The sequence below is a fragment of the Ambystoma mexicanum genome, chromosome 6p (assembly GCF_040938575.1).
Source record: "Ambystoma mexicanum isolate Mex_15411 chromosome 6p, UKY_AmexF1_1, whole genome shotgun sequence".
Lineage (NCBI taxonomy): Eukaryota > Metazoa > Chordata > Amphibia > Caudata > Ambystomatidae > Ambystoma > Ambystoma mexicanum.
Window position 1 is genome coordinate 44,297,184 of NC_090935.1, and position 19,649 is coordinate 44,316,832.

The following is a 19,649-nucleotide window of genomic DNA, read 5'->3' on the forward strand; positions in this document are numbered from 1 at the left end:
CAAAGGCCCACACATTAAATACATCTCATGCAAACAATAAAAACATAAGGGTGGAGTCTGGCGGCGCTATATCAACAACTGAATGGCAAACCCTAATAGTGTCATCCATGTCAATTTCAATTGCGCCATTTATCAAATTGCATGAAACCCTTAATGACAACACTAAGGACTTGGCCGCACTAGTTGCCCTAATGAATTCCAAACTTTTGGAACTGGAAGATTCTCACACAATTGGGCCTGGGGGAGCGTGTGCGGGTATTTCAGGGGTGCGCGGGAAATTTCACACGCGATTGGCCTGGGTGCGTGTATTTCAGGGGTGCGCAAGAAGTTTCACACGCGATTGGGCCTGGGGGAGCATGTGCGTGTATATCAGGGGTGCGCGAGAAGTGTTACACGCGATTGGGCTGGGTGTGTGTATTTCAGGGGTGCGCGGGAAGTTTCACACGCGATTGGGCTGGGTGCGGGTATTTCAGGGGTGCGCGGGATGTTTTACACGCGATTGTGCTGGGTGCGTGTATTCCAGGGGTGCCGGGGAATCCTACATGTGATTTGGCAGTTTGGGTCCTCCCAGGTGTCCCCTGTACACCCTCCACGGCCCCTGCAGGCAGCCCACACCACAGGGGACTACCCTGCATCCCTGGTCACGTCCCGCAGGCAGCCCACCCAACATGGGCATGCCCCCCAGCAAAGGCACATGTCTCCTTGCACTACTGATCACCAACTCATGTCCCCCTGCACCCTGACCCCCCAGCATTGAGGGGCACCCTCCACCAGGCCCCCACACATGTCCCCCAGCCAACATGTCATCACAATCTAGACCCCTGGCCCTTATGGTCAGCCTCCAAATGCCAAACACCCACCCGAGTATTGCATCCACCCACTTAGAAATGGCAATAACATGATAGAACCCCAATAGCAAGTTTGGAAATGAACCCATGTCCCTCACATACACACAATGGGTGTCAGTGAATCTCAAAACCCATATCATGATATTCATGATACCAATGAGATGATACTACACATTGAAGTTTGATGAAAAAAATGTATTAAAAACATACATTTAATGGAATAAAAAATAAACAAATGACAATGGGAATCAAAAACCAAAAGCAGCATGTCCGTAAAATAATGAAAACCACAAATCATAATCCAAAGGAAAGGTGTCCAAAGTCACAGTTCAAGAAAGTAAATCTAAGGTAAAAACAAAACCGAAAACCATTGCTCCATGGCTAAATCCCAAAAAAATGAATAAAATCCAAGTCAACTATATACAGAAAAACATTCCAGGGTCCATGATCCCAACTGAAGAAATGAAACCTATAGAAAAATACTACCTAATAAAAAAACTATATACAAAAATGTTCCCATTGTCCAAAAGGTCCAAAATAAATAAAAAAGCAAAGGAAACCTAACACTAACTACATAACTATTTACAAGGGCAGCGGGCTAGTCCAACGGCTCACTGGATGTTGTCATGGGCCAGGGCATCATCGAACTCCTGTTCAATGGCTTGGAGGCGGGCATGTTCCCTGGCCCCGAGGTCTCGCAGGGATAATGCAGTGTCCAGCTCCAACTCCCTGCGAAGACCCTCGAGGCACTCAGCCCGCCTCGCGCATGGAGTTCTCCGCCCTGACCATTGTGAGCCGTTCCTCCTCTGCCCGCTGGTGCTCCGCACCTATCTGCTGGCCCAACCGCTCCCACACAGAAGCCACTCCCATTCCAGGGTTCTCCTGCCCTCCGGCCGATGCCTGCACCCCTGATGTTGACGGCCCCGAGCCATGATGCCTCCCACGTTGAGCCTGCCACTGCCTCCGACGCAACTGCCTGTGCCAGCACGACGGCATCCAGGCTGATGGAATCCACCGACGCCGTTGTGCACGTGCCCTGCCCGATGATGCCGTCACATCCTCCATCTGCTGGGGTCCAGTTGCTGGTGTGTCCACCCCTACTGGACCTACGACTCCCGACTGTGGCAGGGATGGGATCCCCACCGAGGTGGCTGTATTGGTCGGGGCAGGTCCACAGGGGGCCCTGGTGGCATCTGGGCCGGAAGACGGCATGGAGTACGACTGGCGCATAGCCTCCACAGAGGAGGAGAGGGTCGCCAGAGTGCCCGACACATGTACGAGACCCCCGACCATGACCGCTCCCAACTGGGCCACGTTGACACGGTGCTCTTCGTGATGACGTGCGTGCTCCCCCCGGGAAGCACGCACCTCATCACGAATGACAGCCGTGCGCAACGCGACACCAATCAGGACCTTCTCCATACGGCCAGGGGTCCCCTCGTCCGCAGGTGGAGGGGAGTCAGATGACATGGACATCCCCCCTAACTGCGGACGGGCCTGGGATGGGACATCCCTGCTGGTGCATGGCGGTGCAGTCACAGTGTCAGGGACAGTGACATGCACAGGTACCTCCACGGCGACCTGTGCTGCCTCCTGCCCCTGCCCCTGGACTGCACCACTTGCACCAGCAGGGATGCCCCCACCAGGCCCCATGTGCGGCTCAGTAGCGGCCTCCTCCTCCTCTGTGGAAACCACCAACCTGGATGGCTCCACACCGTCTTCCGCCATTGCAAGCCCCTGTGGGGGCTCACCCACCCCTTCCGCTGCAGCCGTGGGGGCATCCCCGCCGCTTAGCTCCACAGTGCCGTCTCCGCCCTCTTCTTCACTTTGCACTGTGTAGAGGGAGACATAGACACAAGCATCAGGGTACTGTACAATGGTCCCCTAGACAGGAAGCAATAGCAGATGAGTGGCACTGTCAAAGATCACTTCCATCATGTCCCTCCACAACACATGGGTCAGTGCAGGCAAAACACATGCAGTAACAGGCATGGCACATGCTATGGACATAAGCAAACATGTCCAAGGGACTCTTGAAGCATACAATGTTGTTTTTGGACTCACATGCATCATGGGTCATGCCTATCACATGCACACACTTCACCGTACTTTCATCCATCTGGACTCGTACACCCCAGACACAGTGGATGCAAGGATAACTAGGCTGCATCAGTAAATCTGAACATTGTCACAGACATGTGTCATGCATCCATGGCATTCACAAGTCACAGACACGCAGGTCAGAAACACAGACATGGACACCATACATGTACATGGCATCAGCACCCATCCCTCACCCCCACCCATGTCCAGGAACAGACACTGGCATGCTCCATGTGTCCATTCCGCATAGGGCTCCCCATGTTACATTTAAACACATATGCCAACCGTGTGCTTCACACATTACTGGTCTCACATGCATGACCATGATGTCCCTGCACACACACACGTGTACATGGCCTATGTCACACATACAGGCAAGTATCAGAGAACCAGCACACTGCAACATGCCCTGTCTCACACAGCAATGCTTGGCCACTTACCGCTCGACTCCAGACGGGTCTGCCTCTCAAGGATCTGGGCATGGAGCGCTGGGCGTACGCGTTCCAGGACCCTCAGCTGGATGGTACTCATGCTGTCCCGGCCCCCCTCAACGAGGCGCCGGGCCATTATGAGGGTCCTGGACCTGAAGTCCTCCCAGCTCTTCTTGACTTGCTTGATGTTGCGGGTTGCCACCCCCTCTGCGTTGATGGCAACCACAAAGTCGTCCCAGATCCTGTCCCGTCCTTCCTTGTCGGCGCGTGGTGATCCGAAGAGGGCATCATAATGCCCCAGGACAAGCTCCACCAGGACACCAACTTCCTTCTGACTGAAGCTGGTGGCCCTCTGCCCCTGTGGCTGGGGGTCGCCAGTGGTCTCGGATGGTGTTTGCCCCGACATGGCGACAGCCGAGGCAGGCGTGGGTGGGCAACTGGGTCCTGGGGCTGGGCTGTGGAGCGATGGTATCCAAGTCGGGAGTGTTCTGTTCCAGCAGGGGTGGACACAGCAACTGGACCCCTGCAGATGGCTGATGTGCAGGCACCAAATGGCAGGGCACGGTGGCAGCAGGCAGGCAGGCAGCAGCAGATGGCTCGTGGAAGGCTGCTCGGGGCTCTGGGGGGCAGTAATTCGGCCTTTTGGGCAGGAGCGTGGTCTTCCGTGTACTTACGCGTGGCCAGCTTGATACGGAGTGATTTGGCACGTGACAATTCTGCACATCAGCGTGTAGTTCGAGGAAAGGCCCTTAGCGCGTAAGCGCGTCAGCACGCATACGCGATTCCATTGGACCAAAGGCCCTTAGTGCGTATGCGCGTCTGTGACATATCGCGCACGGGCGTTGCTTTTTGTGGGGTGCGGTGCGTGTGTTTTGCAGGCGTCGGGGTTCACACGCTATTACTTCACAGCGGGTGGGTGTTGGCTACGCGTTCTTCTACACGCAAGGCAGACGGTGAGTGGTACCCTGCTCCCCCAGGCCCGATCGCGTGTAAAACCACCTGCGAGCCCCTGAAATACACGTACCCCGCTCCCCCAGCCCCGATTGCGTGTGGAACTTCTCACGCACCTCTGAAATCCACGCACCCTGCACAATCGCGTGTAGAACTTCTCGCGCACCCCTGAAATCCACGCACCCTGCACAATCGCGTGTAGGACTTCTCGCGCACCTCTGAAATACACGCGCCCAGGCCAATCGCGTGTGGAACTTCTCGCGCACCCCTGAAATACACGCGCCCAGGACATTCGCGTGTGGAACTTCTCGCGCACCTCTGAAATACACACACACGCTCCCACAGGCCCGATCGCGTGTGAAACTTCTTGCGCACCTCTGAAATACACGCGCCCAGGCCAATCGCGTGTGGAACTTCTCGCACACCTCTGAAATACACGCGCCCAGGCCAATCGTGTGTGGAACTTCTCGCGCACCCCTGAAATACACGCGCCCAGGCCATTCGCGTGTGGAACTTCTCGCGCACCTCTGAAATACACGCGCCCAGGCCAATCGCGTGTGGAACTTCTCGCGCACCCCTGAAATACATGCGCGCCGGCCAATCGCGTGTGGAACTTCTCGCGCACCTCTGAAATACACGCGCCCAGGCCATTCGCGTGTGGAACTTCTCGCGCACCTCTGAAATACATGCACACGATCCCCCAGGCCCGATCGCGTGTGAAACTTCTCGCGCACCTCTGAAATACACGCGCCCAGGCCAATCGCGTGTGGAACTTCTCGCTCACCCCTGAAATACACGCACCCAGGCCAATCGCGTGTGGAACTTCTCGCGCACCCCTGTAATACACGCGCCCAGGCCAATCGCGTGTGGAACTTCTCGCACACCCCTGAAATACACGCGCCCAGGCCAATCGCGTGTGGAACTTCTCGTGCACCCCTGAAATACACGCGCCCAGGCCAATCGCGTGTGGAACTTCTCGCGCACCTCTGAAATACACGCACACGCTCCCCCAGGCCCGATCGCGTGTGGGACTTCTCGCGTACCCCTGAAATACACACACCCAGGCCATTTGCGTGTAGAACTTTGCGTGCACATTTTTTTCCTGCACAGGGACGCTACCGCCTGCTTTCGTGTGGCGGACATGTATGGGCCTGTGCGCGTCTTTGGCTGTGCGCTGTTTTTCCCTATTCCATTCCATGAATACCTGTTGTAGGCGAGCGTGTGGGCCTTCCGCGCACTTGCCTCCTGTACTTCCCCCGTGACGCCCACATTTTCACGAGTTGTTCCCCATTCTGCGTGTAACACCCCGTGTTACGCCTACTTTTGTTGTGTGCGCCGCGCTATGTGCGAATTCGCTGTGGCCTTATTGCACGGCGTTCGATGACCTGTGCGCCAGCGTGCGCTGCGCACTTTTTCAGCACACATCCCACATTTTGCGTGTGCACGGACTTCCATGAATAGATGTGCGCTGTTTTCTATGCGATAATCGCACTTGCACTGCAATTTTCGCTATTACACTGCGAATCGCACGTTTTCGCACGCGTGCGCCGTTTTTTCAGCGCACATTCATTCCATGAATCGGCCTGCAAATATGCTCCAAGGACACAACCGACAAGAGTTCCTGCCTTGACATTAATTCCAAAAATAAAAGTGAAGTAACGAAAAGTAATCCGAAGGGCTTGGTAGATGGCCCTTTCGACGGAGGGCAGAAGACCAAACCATCATTGGGAGCCGCCGCTGAAATGTCATTTCACACCGCCTTACAGCAAACTCAGGGTAAGGACAATCCAGCCCGGAATAACACACAAATTCCGTGGACATCAGGAGTTTCCAAGCCCTGTACTCAGTGGTCGAAGTGAGCGGGAGCGGTTGGGAGCGGTGCTCCTATACTTTTTTAATTTACCTTGTACAGCTCCTATACTTTTATTTTAAAAAGAAACCGTTCCGGAATGGTTTTGTTTTAAAATAAAAGTGTAGGAAGAAGTTGAAACCTTCACTTTCAGTGCACTGCACTGAACGTTCCCTTAAACAGCAGGTGCAAGTGTTTGGGGGGTGTATTGTGTGTGGGAGGGGTTGTGGCAATGGGGTTTGTGGGGAGCGGGGGCAGGCCAGCAGGGAACATAGCTCCACTACTTCTTTTCGTACACTTCGACCACTGCCTGTACTAGCAGTGGAACAGGGTCAATAATGGACACGGATGGATCCCCGAGAATTGCACCTGGAGTCTTCCCCATATTTAAAGGAGCTGACCATGAAACTGTCAACAGAGCTAAAGTGAAATCTCTGCCTCAGATTTCTCAAAGGAAATCCAAAAATCAAATTCTAAAGAAGACACGTCCAGGAAACGGTGCAAGGAAATTCCCGCGGACCATTAAGTCTGTGCACGTAACGGTAAATACTAAAACAGAACGTGCCCATCCAGAACAAACTAAAACCCAGAAAGGCTTGGGAATCACAGTGGAACAAAACGACGTTCGGCTCAGTGACCCCTTGTGCATTGATGACATTTCAGTAGGTTTATTAAACATATCAACATACGAGGATGTGATAGAGCTGGACACACCGATGCCAGACAAACCACCTGCTCAAAAATCAAATAAAACAAGACGATGCATAATTGTATCGCCGGAGCTTGATCTAGAGTCGGTTCCAACGGGATCCACCAAGCCCAGTGTTCATTACTTTTAACGAAAAATGGGAGATCTTAGCACACAGAACGAAGGATCTTCAAAAAAAGGATTCAATTAATAAATTAAGACATGCTGCGCTTAATTGCAAATCTGATGGGGAAAGAAACATTGAGCACAGGGACATGGGATCCGTCGCTGTGGCCCATCACAGTCAAATGTCCCCTCCAAAATCAATAAAGAACATTGAAAAAAGGCCACTTAACTTTAACAAATATGATGCAGGACCAAAAAGAGAAAACAAACATTCCATGCTGCACAAGATCATATTGGGACGTGTGGATAGCAGTGATAGCCTTATTCTGAATCCAAGTAACGTTATGAAACTGCTCTACTTCATACCAGACTTGAGATCTATTGTGTCCAGCGACCTAAAGGTCGTAGAGTTCTTTGAAGAAGCCTGAAACGATAATCATTGTAGACATTCTTCTGGAAGGAAGCTCAGTGCTGCTGTCACTTGGTTGTGAGCTTTATAAGGCCATGGACACATCTCCTCACTTGACTAGGGAAGCGACCAAAGCTCTCCAGACTCAAAAACAACGCCTCAAAGGAAGGAGCCGGGACAGATTGACACAAACATCGATAAAAGGAAACCAAAGCAGCAGATCATGAGCCCAATTCAAGACCTGAATGAAGATCCATCCTTTCCACAGACGGAGACTGACACAATGGCCTATTCTAGCAGACTAGTCAAGTTCAGCCTTTAAGAACAAAAACTCCCAGCCCACCTCAGAGATCATATCAAAATAACTGTAGAAGGAGCTAAAATCAAAGACCAACTGGACGGCGTGGACAATTGCAAATTGAAACAGTCAGCCACTCTAAATGAGTGGCAGTGTTTGGCTGAGTCTCTAAACATGAAACCTCGAAAGTAATGCCAGACTGATGAGGACGTCCAGGGAATCCGTGTTGGTTCCTGGAATACAAGAGGCTTTTCTCATTTGTTTCACACGAACTGGTTGGATGGCCTGGGAATAGTTTGTCTACAGGAGACTTGGCTGTGACAATGTCCGACAGTTGAAGGTTATGAAATGTCATTTAACCCAGCCACAAAGAAAGAGAGAGGCTGCGCTATGGCTGGCCTAGTAACTCTAATTAATAAGGAAACCGGCTTTCGGATTACTGCAACTAAAAACTGCTCTCCATTCATTCAAGTTACAATCTTGGGAAAGGCCGGTGCGAGTGGCAATGTGCCAGAGCTGCTGAAGGTGGCGTCCAGTTAAAGTTTCGAAAATAAAGGATTGAATGACCTTTTATTCGAAAGTCAAAAGGGCGAAAAAAAGGTTCACAGTTTTTTAATTTATTCATTTATATATTTTTTGGTTTGGTAAAAAAAGATTTTTTAATAAAGAAAACGGGGGGTTGGGGAGGGAACCCCCCCAATAAAAACATAAATATTTGAACCTTTTTTTCCACCCTTTGACTGTCGAATAAAAGGCATTCAAACCTTTTCATTTCGATACTTTAACCTAGAACTGCTGAAGGTGATTAATCTATACTGGAACCACGCAGGAGTCAGCAAAAGAGCTTTTGTAGACCATGTAACTGTAATCTTAGATGAAATCTACGAGGATAGTAATCGTCCTGATCTGATAATGTGCGCTGACTTAAACATTGATTGTTTTAACAACACATCAGGCCCATCAACTCAACTAGTCAAAGAGTGGTCTTTAGAGATGGATCAAAGGAAACTATTCATGTTGAACGGAAACATATCTGGCGACATACCTGCAGCACGGACATGGAGAAGACTTGACCAAAATCAACAATTACATTACATTACATTTGTTATGTGCACTATTGGCTCTTAGACATAAAGGTGCGGACTGGAAAAGAGAAACAAAAACAAAAAGAAAACAGAAAAAAAAGAGCAAAAGGACCCACAGAAATGTTTACTGGGTCTCCAGCTTAAAGGATACAGGTAATAGTGTCAACAAACTGACTGGCCAGAGGTCAGAAAGGTGTGAATCCTGTAACCAGTTCATCCATGGCGTAGTGAGCTCAGGAGAATAGGAGAGTTTTCAATTATTTCTTGAAGGCTTGGAAAGAATTGTGACTCCTCAGTCTTGCAGGCAATTTGTTCCAAAGGGAAGGGGCCTTCACATTGAACGCTCCATTTTCTGCCTTTGAGGTCTTGCATCTTGGCTGTATTATCAGATTTAGGGTTCCTGATCTAAGATTATTTGTAGCCTGCATTTTAATGCAATGACTAGCACTCTAAAATTGATCCGGGATTTAATAGGAAGCCAATGAAGAGAATGCCTGGCCTCTGTTACATGACTATGCCTAGGAAGTCTGAGAACCGCTCTGACCGCCCAGTTCTGAGCAACCTGCAGCCTATGCAATTCTCGCGGACTGATACCCAGCAGTAGGCTGCAGCAGTAATCCAGCTTTGCTCAGATTATTGCCCTGGCAATTGTCTCTGCACCTTCTTGGGAAATCACAGGCCTCAAATGAGCCAACAGTTTGACGTAATATACTACCCACGCCACCACTGCTGAAACATGTGCCTTCATACTCAGTGTCGGGTCCAAAGTCACTCCTAGAATTTTTGTTTTGCGTAATGGAGAGATAATGTCATCTCCCAGTTTAAAGGTGCTATATATTTAGTCAAATAGTTTAGTAAAAATCTAAATCGACTCGTCCTTTCCCTGGTTGTTTCGGTATGGGCCATTGGGAGGTATTTATTCCAATTCCTTGCCTCCTTGATGCACGTTGGTGAGCCCCCACCCTGCCGGCCTGGTGTCCTTTGTGCATTCTGCATATATGCTCGAATCCCTTATTGATTTGGCTGGGCCACCTTTTTGTTGGAGTTAAGACAAGGTTTCACTCCATTCGTGTCATCTCCTTGGTCAACCATGTGCGGTCTCACTTCTGTCTCATTTGACTTTTACTCTGTTGCATCTCTTGTCACCATCTTTGCAGTTGTTCTCCCACGCTTCCTTAACTTCAAAGCATCACCAGATATTCGGGGCTTAGCGGGGGGATAAACTGGGCAGATCATGGTGCCCAGGGGCACTGTTTCCCACTATGTTCCCCCTCACCCTTGTTGACTGGGCATCTCCTTTCTCTTGTGAATTCTCGACCACTTGTAAAGGGTCCGGCTTTGCTGGCGCCACTTTTCTAGCTGCAGCAATGATTTTTGCAGGAATTTTCTAGACCCCTTCTTAGATGACTTCAGTTCTGGTCTCATGTTTTCCCTTCATGTGTAAATGTGTACTGGCCTCACTGTTAGTTGAATTATCACTCATGATGACCTCCCCCTGGTCCACCTGTATTACTGGTGTTTCACTGTTGATTGTGTTGGGTCCCTTTTTGGCTTGTGCCACCACCAGTTTGGGACTCACTTGGTGCTCCATTCCGTTCTGAGGACGAGTCCTTATTTCTGTCAGGAGTCATGAATTCATTCTCACCTCCTATGCCACTGGATCATACAGACGTACACACGCCTGCAGCACTGTGTCATATAGACGTACACATGCCTGCAGCACTGTATCACATAGACGTACACAGGCCTGCAGCACTGGATCATACAGACGTACACACGCCTGCAGCACTGTATCATATAGAGATACACACGCCTGCAGCACTGGATCATATAGACATACACACGCCTGCAGCACTGCATCATATAGACGTACACATGCCTGCAGCACTGGATCATACAGACGTACACACGCCTGCAGCACTGTGTCATATAGACGTACACACGCCTGCAGCACTGTATTATATAGACGTACACATGATTGCAGCACTGGATCATATAGACGTACACACGCCTGCAGCACTGGATCATATAGACATACACACGCCTGCAGCACTGGATCATATAGACGTACACACACCTGCAGCACTGTGTCATATAGACGTACGCACGCCTGCAGCACTGGATCATATAGACATACACACGCCTGCAGCACTGTGTCATATAGACGTATGCACGCCTGCAGCACTGCATCATATAGACGTACGCACGCCTGCAGCATTGTGTCATATAGACGTACACACGCCTGCAGCACTGTATCATATAGACGTACACACGGATGCAGCACTGATCATATAGACGTACACATGCCTGTAGCACTGTGTCATATAGACCTACGCACGCCTGCAGCACTGGATCATATAGACATACACACACCTGCAGCACTGTGTCATATAGACGTACACACGTCTGCAGCACTGTGTCATGGGAACCGTGAGCAAGGTACAGTTGTAATTTACAGACATTGTTGCATGCAATAGAATTTATAAATGGGATTCACTTAAATAGGGTGGTTTTGAGAGCTTTTCTGAAAGCTATGAGGGATGTTTCAGCTCTTAGTTTGGGCAGTAAGGAGTTCCAAGCTTTTGGCGCTAGGACTTCAAAACTCGAGCTGCCAGCTTTGACTCTAGTGAAGTTGGGGATTGCGAGTTGGTTGGCATATAGGACCCTTTTGGGTCTGAGTGACTGGACTGGTTGGATCATTCATTAAGGTAGCTAGGGGCAGTTTGGGGTATGCATCTATGTGTAATGGTGAGAGTCTTGAACTGGATGCGCTCTTTAACTGGGAGCCAGTGAGCATTTTGTCTTGCTAGGGAGATGTGTTCCCTCTTTGGAATATTGAGGGCTGCTCTCCGAGCATTGTTCTGTGCAATCTGGAGTCTATTAATGTTTTTGGCAGAGGTACCTAGTAGGAGGACGTTGCAGTAGTCCAGTTTCGCGCCTATGGTGGCTCTGGCGATGTGGAGGTGGTTTGTAGTGGACAGGTGAGGCTTTACTGCATTGATTATTTTGGTTGTAAGAGCAGCAGAGGAGGAGATGTAACTGACATGTCTGTCCATGGAGAGGGTAGAGTCTAGGTATACCCCCAGTGTTTATATAGACGTACACACGCCTGCAGCACTGTGTCATATAGATGTACACGGGCCTGCAGCACTGTGTCATATAGACGTACACACGCTTGCAGCACTGTATCATATAGACGTACACACGCTTGCAGCACTGTATCATATAGACATACAGACACCTGCAGCACTGTATCATATAGACGTACACACGCCTGCAACACTGTATCAGATAGACGTACGCACGCCTGCAGCACTGTGTCATATAGACGTACACGCACCTGCAGCACTGGATCATATAGACATACACACGCCTGCAGCACTGGATCATATAGACGTACACATGCCTGCAGCACTGTATCATATAGATGTGCGCACGCCTGCAGCACTGTGTCATATAGACGTACACGCGCCTGCAGCACTGGATCATATCGACGTACACATGCCTGCAGCACTGGATCATATAGACGTACACAGGCCTGCAGCACTGGATCATATAGACGTACACATGCCTGCAGCACTGCATCATATAGACGTACACACGCCTGCAGCACTGTATCATATAGACATACACACGCCTGCAGCACGGGATCATATAGAGATATGCACGCCTGCAGCACTGTGTCATATAGACGTACGCATGTCTGCAGCACTGTGTCATGTTGATGTACACACGCCTGCAGCACTGTGTCATATAGACGTACACACGCCTGCAGCACTGGATCATATAGACGTACACACGCCTGCAGCACTGGATCATATAGACATATGCACGCCTGCAGCACTGTGCCAAATAGACGTAAACACACCTGCAGCACTGGATCATATAGACATACACACGCCTGCAGCACTGGATCATATAGACGTACACACGCCTGCAGCACTGTTTTATATAGACATACACACGCCTGCAGCACTGTGTCATATAGACGTACAAGCGCCTGCAGCACTGGATCATATAGACGTACACATGCCTGCAGCACTGGATCATATAGACGTACACACGCCTGCAGCACTGTGTCATATAGACGTACACACGCCTGCAGCACTGGATCATCTAAACGTACACATGCCTGCAGCACTGTATCATATAGACGTACACACGCCTGCAGCACTGGATCATATAGACGTACACACACCTGCAGCACTGTGTCATATAGACGTACAAGCGCCTGCAGCACTGTGTCATATAGACGTACACACATCTGCAGCACTGTGTCATATAGACGTACACACGCCTACAGCAAAGTGTCATATAGACGTACACAAGCCTGCAGCACTGTATCATATAGACGAACACGCGCCTGCTGCACTGTATCATATAGACGTACACGTGCCTGCAGCACTGTGTCATATAGACGTACACGCGCCTGCAGCTCTGTTTCATATAGACGTACATGCGCCTGCAGCACTGTGTCATATAGACGTACAAGCGCCTGCAGCAATGTGTCATATAGACGTACACACATCTGCAACACTGTGTCATATAGACGTACACACATCTGCAGCTCTGGATCATATAGACGTACACACGCCTGCAGCACTGTATCATATAGACGTACACACGCCTGCAGCACTGTGTCATATAGACGTACACACGCCTGCAGCACTGTGGCATATAGACGTACACACATCTGCAGCACTGTGTCATATAGACGTACACACGCCTGCAGCACTGGATCATATAGACATACGCACGCCTGCAGCACTGTGCCATATAGACGTAAACACGCCTGCAGCACTGGATCATATAGACGTAAACACGCATGCAGCACTGGATCATATCGACATACACATGCCTGCAGCACTGGATCATATAGACGTACACACGCCTGCAGCACTGTGTCATATAGACGTACACAGGCCTGCAGCACTGGATCATACAGACGTACACATGCCTGCAGCACTGCATCATATAGACGTACACATGCCTGCAGCGCTGTATCATATAGACATACACACGCCTGCAGCACGGGATCATATAGAGATATGCACGCCTGCAGCACTGTGTCATATAGACGTACGCACGCCTGCAGCACTGTGTCATGTTGATGTACACACGCCTGCAGCACTGGATCATATAGACGTACACACACCTGCAGCACTGGATCATATAGACATACGCACGCCTGCTGCACTGTGCCATATAGACGTAAACACGCCTGCAGCACTGGATCATATAGACATACACACGCCTGCAGAACTGTGTCATATAGACGTACACACGCCTGCAGCACTGTGTCATATAGACGTACACACGCCTGCAGCGCTGTATCATATAGACATACACACACCTGCAGCACGGGATCATATAGAGATACGCACGCCTGCAGCACTGTGTCATATAGACGTACGCACGCCTGCAGCACTGTGTCATGTTGATGTACACACGCCTGCAGCACTGGATCATATAGACGTACACACACCTGCAGCACTGGATCATATAGACATACGCACGCCTGCAGCACTGTGCCATATAGACGTAAACACGCCTGCAGCACTGGATCATATAGACGTACACACGCCTGCAGCACTGTGTCATATAGACGTACACACGCCTGCAGCACTGTGTCATATAGACGTACACACGCCTGCAGCACTGGATCATATAGACGTACACACGCCTGCAGCACTGGATCATATAGACGTACACACGCCTGCAGTACTGTGTCATATAGACGTACAAGCGCCTGCAGCACTGTGTCATATAGACGTACACATGCCTGCAGCACTGTGTCATATAGACGTACAAGCGCCTGCAGCACTGTGTCATATAGACATACACACATCTGCAGCACTGTGCCATATAGACGTACACACGCCTACAGCACTGTGTCATATAGACGTACACGCGCCTGCTGCACTGTATCATATAGACGTACACGCGCCTGCAGCACTGTGTCATATAGACGTACACGCGCCTGCAGCACTGTGTCATATAGACGTACACACATCTGCAGCACTGTGTCATATAGACGTACACCCGCCTGCAGCACTGTGTCATATAGACGTACAAGTGCCTGCAGCACTGGATCATATAGACGTACACACGCCTGCAGCACTGGATCATATAGACGTACACACGCCTGCAGCACTGTGTCATATAGACGTACACACGCCTGCAGCACTGTGTCATATAGACGTACACACGCCTGCAGCACTGGATCATAGAGACGTACACACGCTTGCAGCACTGTATCATATAGACGTACACACGCCTGCAGCACTGGATCATATAGACGTACACACGCCTGCAGCACTGTGTCATATAGACGTACAAGCGCCTGCAGCACTGTGTCATATAGACGTACACATGCCTGCAGCACTGTGTCATATAGACGTACAAGCGCCTGCAGCACTGTGTCATATAGACATACACACATCTGCAGCACTGTGTCATATAGACGTACACGCGCCTACAGCACTGTATCATATAGACGTACACGCGCCTGCTGCACTGTATCATATAGACGTACACGCGCCTGCAGCACTGTGTCATATAGACGTACACGCGCCTGCAGCACTGTGTCATATAGACGTACACACATCTGCAGCACTGTGTCATATAGACGTACACACGCCTGCAGCACTGGATCATATAGACGTACACACGCCTGCAGCACTGTGTCATATAGACGTACATACGCCTGCAGCACTGTATCATATAGACGTACACACGCCTGCAGCACTGTTGTCATATAGACGCACACACGCCTGCAGCACTGTATCATATAGACGTACACACGGCTGCAGCACTGTGTCATATAGACGTACACACGCCTGCAGCACTGGATCATATAGACGTACACACGCCTGCAGCACTGTTGTCATATAGACGTACACACGCCTGCAGCACTGTGTCATATAGACGTACACACATCTGCAGCACTGTGTCATATAGACGTACACATGCCTGCAGCACTGTATCATATAGACGTACACACGCCTGCAGCACTGTTGTCATATAGACGTACACACGCCTGCAGGCGCTGCAGCACTGTATTAAGTGCTGCATGTGAACTCTGACCCCTTCCTAACCAGCTGTTAAATGACACATGATTGCCCTGGGACTATTGTGGCACGCATGGATCCTAATGGCATTGGTGCCTCAGGGAGTGACACATGTCTGGTGTAAAGGTCTCAGGAACCCCTTCCACCGGGTTCATTAAGGTCTGAAAGAGTCCAGGAGTGACACTCAGCCGGTCACTCAGCCTGTCCCTCAGACGTTCAAAGGACTGTGTCTCCTGTTCCAGACTCACACATGCGTCAGATAGGGGTGCATGTGTGCCTCCTGCTCCACTCGGGATAGGACTTGGCCGAGACATCACAGTCCGTGACTCCATTCATGGTTTCCTCCACTACCGTGTTGGCCGCCTGCCTCCCTCTCCTCTTCCTGAAGGGCTTGGACATACGTCATCCGCGGGAAGAAGGCGGAAATGCTCGCCACGTCTTTATCAACTATAGGCGGGTCGTGACTTTGTGGCAGCCAATGGTTGCCTCTGCAGACCCTTGCTCCTCAGTCTCTTCCGCCTAAAATAACAGGCCTGTTACGCTTTCAATGTCGGGAGGATAGCTCAGGGGTAACCCGCTCGCCTGGGCAGCAAGACGACGCGGAGCAACACAGGTTCAATCCCCGGGTCCGCGCTCAGAAACCTCTGGGGGTTACAATGCCATCCATCTACTTCTGAGGCATTGTAAGGGCATGCGTTTTAACCAAAGGAGACCAGGTTTAAATCGAGAAGTGCCTAGAAGGTTTATAGTTGGGCATCTTTAAACCCACTATATATTTAGATGTGGCTCACAAGACTGCCAACACATAAAAACAAAAGAAAAAGATGTCAGGCCTTTGGGGGTGTAGGGGTGCCGGCGGGCATTTCCTAGACTTCATAGCCTCCCTGGAGAAGCACGGGGACACAGCACTATACTGGGAATCCCGCCCTCAGATAACTCTGCCAGCCACGTTATGACATCATTGCAATCTCTGCCACGTTATGACATCATTGCAATCTGCCAGCCACGTTATGGCATCATTGCAATCTCTGCCAGCCACGTTATGGCATCATTGCAACCTCTGCCAGCCACGTTATGACATCATTGCAATGCACACACACAGACTCGCTTGGAAACATATCACCGAAGCTCTTAGACACCATATGCAGGCACGGCAAGGTAGACAGCGTTGACACGAGGATTCCCTTTCAGGACTGCGCGCCTCTAGGGGGGCTTTCTGGAGAATAACCTCCCAGATGCAGCTGCCGCCGCTGCAAAGGGGTTTATTGCTGCGTGTTCTGCTGTGCGCGGGTTTTCCCGGGGATTGGAAGCCCCACTACAGCCCATCCCCCTCTTCAGACATTAAAGCCACCAAGGTTACTTACTGACACCTTTCTCAGCAACGGCGCCTGTAGCCAAGACCAGGCTCAGAGCCAAGCAACACATATGTCTTTAGTATGCGGTAGGTGTTGTCACCTTCCACACCCCGTAATTGTCAGCTTTGTCAATAACTCTTGTCTTGTAAGACCTTTGTGTATAGTGCACACTGTGAACCGAATCCCTGCCAGGCACTCCCATGTGTGGTCGCCAAGACACAATGAGATCAAATGGTGTGTCCAGGATGACATATATGTGAGCTCAGTTTGCCATTTAGGTACGATACTCCATACCGTCCAAGCTCTAGTTTCTATAGCTATATGTCAATGGGAGCCACAGCACATCTTCGCTTACTTTTACAGCTGTTCTATGGAGACTAGAAGTCCCCTATGAACAAACATGCTCAATAAGGTCACCTGCTTGTAGTCATTATTTTACACAGCATTCAGCGTGTAATGTACCCCTCCCATTTCTAATCACATAATGTTTGCACTTTTTAATGGGTATACCATTAACAATAGTGACACCCAATGACCTACTCACAGCTACGGCTGCAGTCGTCTACCACTAATCCCCCTCCTTTAAAATGCTCTGCTGATACTTTGCAGGCAGGACTTTCACATCGTGGCTACAAGCATCTCTCTCTTAGCCCCTCTCCACCCAACATAAATGGTTGCTGTTGCCCTGGGAAGGTGCTGCCTGCTGGGGTTGGGTTCCTAGGATTAATAAAGAAAAGGAGAGGCGGGTTCAGCAAAAGTAATGATAACAGTGCGTCCACCTCTGCTATTGAGATGAAAACTGCTCAGAAAGAAGCCTAGTGGGGCCTCCGACCAGCCTAGCCCTGGCCCACTTAAAGCCCTGGAAGCATGTGCTTGCAGTGAAAGACAGCTATATGTATGTGAAACGCTTGTGGTGACTCTTCTTTTTCCATTTTTCAGACTTGGACGGGGAGATCACGTATGCCAACATCAAGTTCCAACGAGAGAGCGCTGTCGTGGACTCGTCAAGATCTGGGGGCGATGGTGAGTTTTCACTTTTTATCAGCGTGCACGCGTAGAGCGAGGCACGTGCATCCATTTCCTGGAATAGGCAATTGATCAGAAAGCCACATTTACTGCGCAGATGTTACACGTATCACTAGGCCAATCCGGAGTGGGCAGTCAAGAGTCAAGTGCCAAATGTGCTTGTGTAGATGAGTACTATTGCAGATAGAGAATTGTGGGTATCTGCACTCATTCCCCAAATGGACTCATTGCCGGAATGAGTGCCAGCTCCCAACTAATGGAGCCATGCACTCATTCCCCGTGTAATTGTGGGAAATATGAGTGCAGATTGAGACATTCATAATCTTACACTTGTATTTGTGTTGATGTGTTTGTGAAATATATTGCGTGCAATCGAAGCAGTTCAGGAGGGATAACTGTAAGTGGAGCCACCTTGTTTTCAGGAGCTTCACCACAGTGCTGTGGTGGAATGCTCAGATAACTTACTGGTAATCTTCATTACTCATACTCTTCCTCGTCACAGTACTGCAGACCCTCTTCTCCCTCCCTGCCAGGAGGGCCCCATGCTCCGACTTTCATATTGTTAACTGGGGCTTATGGGTAAGTAGGAGGTAATATACCGCAGAAGAAAAGAAAGTGAAGAAGGGTTAAAGGGTTACTGGAATGGAGGCGGGGCCTCAGAGGTAAGTACTGGGACGAGGAAGAGGGACGTGGAGGTAATGCAGAAAAGACATCAGCCAATTGGTGGGGGGGGGGGTGGAATGATGAGGAGACACAGATATATCCTCCTGCTTGACATTGCACCAGCACCCCCCTGAGTATTATGATTTCTGCGGGGGATTCATGGCAATCCCTGAGGGCACCTCCCATGTGAACAGGCAGAGCGAGGGCAGTCATCTCTGCCTGAGTCTGTACACAGCTACAGCTTCCCTATACAGGAACTTCCAGAAAGATGACCTGTAACCAACGAATCCTGAGCGTGTGTACTGCGGCCGCCCCCACTAGCCGCAATTCATTCCCTGAGATTATTTGGGAAATGTCTCCAGTTCTTACTTCATTCTTGTCTGTTATGCTTGGCTTCTGCAATAATTCCGTTTTTCCACACTCTTTTCAATTTCTGCCCCCTTGCTTAGGTACATTTTTTGCAGCTGGAAAATGTAGTCCTTTTTTTGTTATTTTGTGTTGCAACCTGACAAGTGGAAACACCAGCAACTACTGTGAAATAGGCAGACATTTTAAGACATGGAAAAAAAAACATTGTTACTGGTTTTTCCGAAACAAAAGCAGATATTTTTGGGAAACATTGCAATACATACATATCATGTTCCTAAGCACCCTTTACAGATGTAAATTGCCTTTGCTGATTTTGCGCCCTGAGAACACTTGTGTATAGGCCCGTTATAAATACCATATCATAGCAATGCATTAGGT

At 49.9% G+C, this 19,649-nt stretch overlaps 1 protein-coding gene across 2 annotated transcripts in view; it reads left to right on the forward strand.

Annotated features, from left to right (window-relative positions):
* Positions 1-19,649, forward strand: part of LOC138511187 (B-cell differentiation antigen CD72-like) — a 154,066-nt gene that overhangs the window by 9,578 nt on the left and 124,839 nt on the right. For both annotated transcript variants that reach the window (XM_069626698.1, XM_069626699.1), the window contains exon 2: positions 18,153-18,236. In XM_069626698.1, the coding sequence (XP_069482799.1) occupies positions 18,153-18,236 (84 nt within the window). The remainder of the gene's footprint in view (positions 1-18,152; positions 18,237-19,649) is intronic.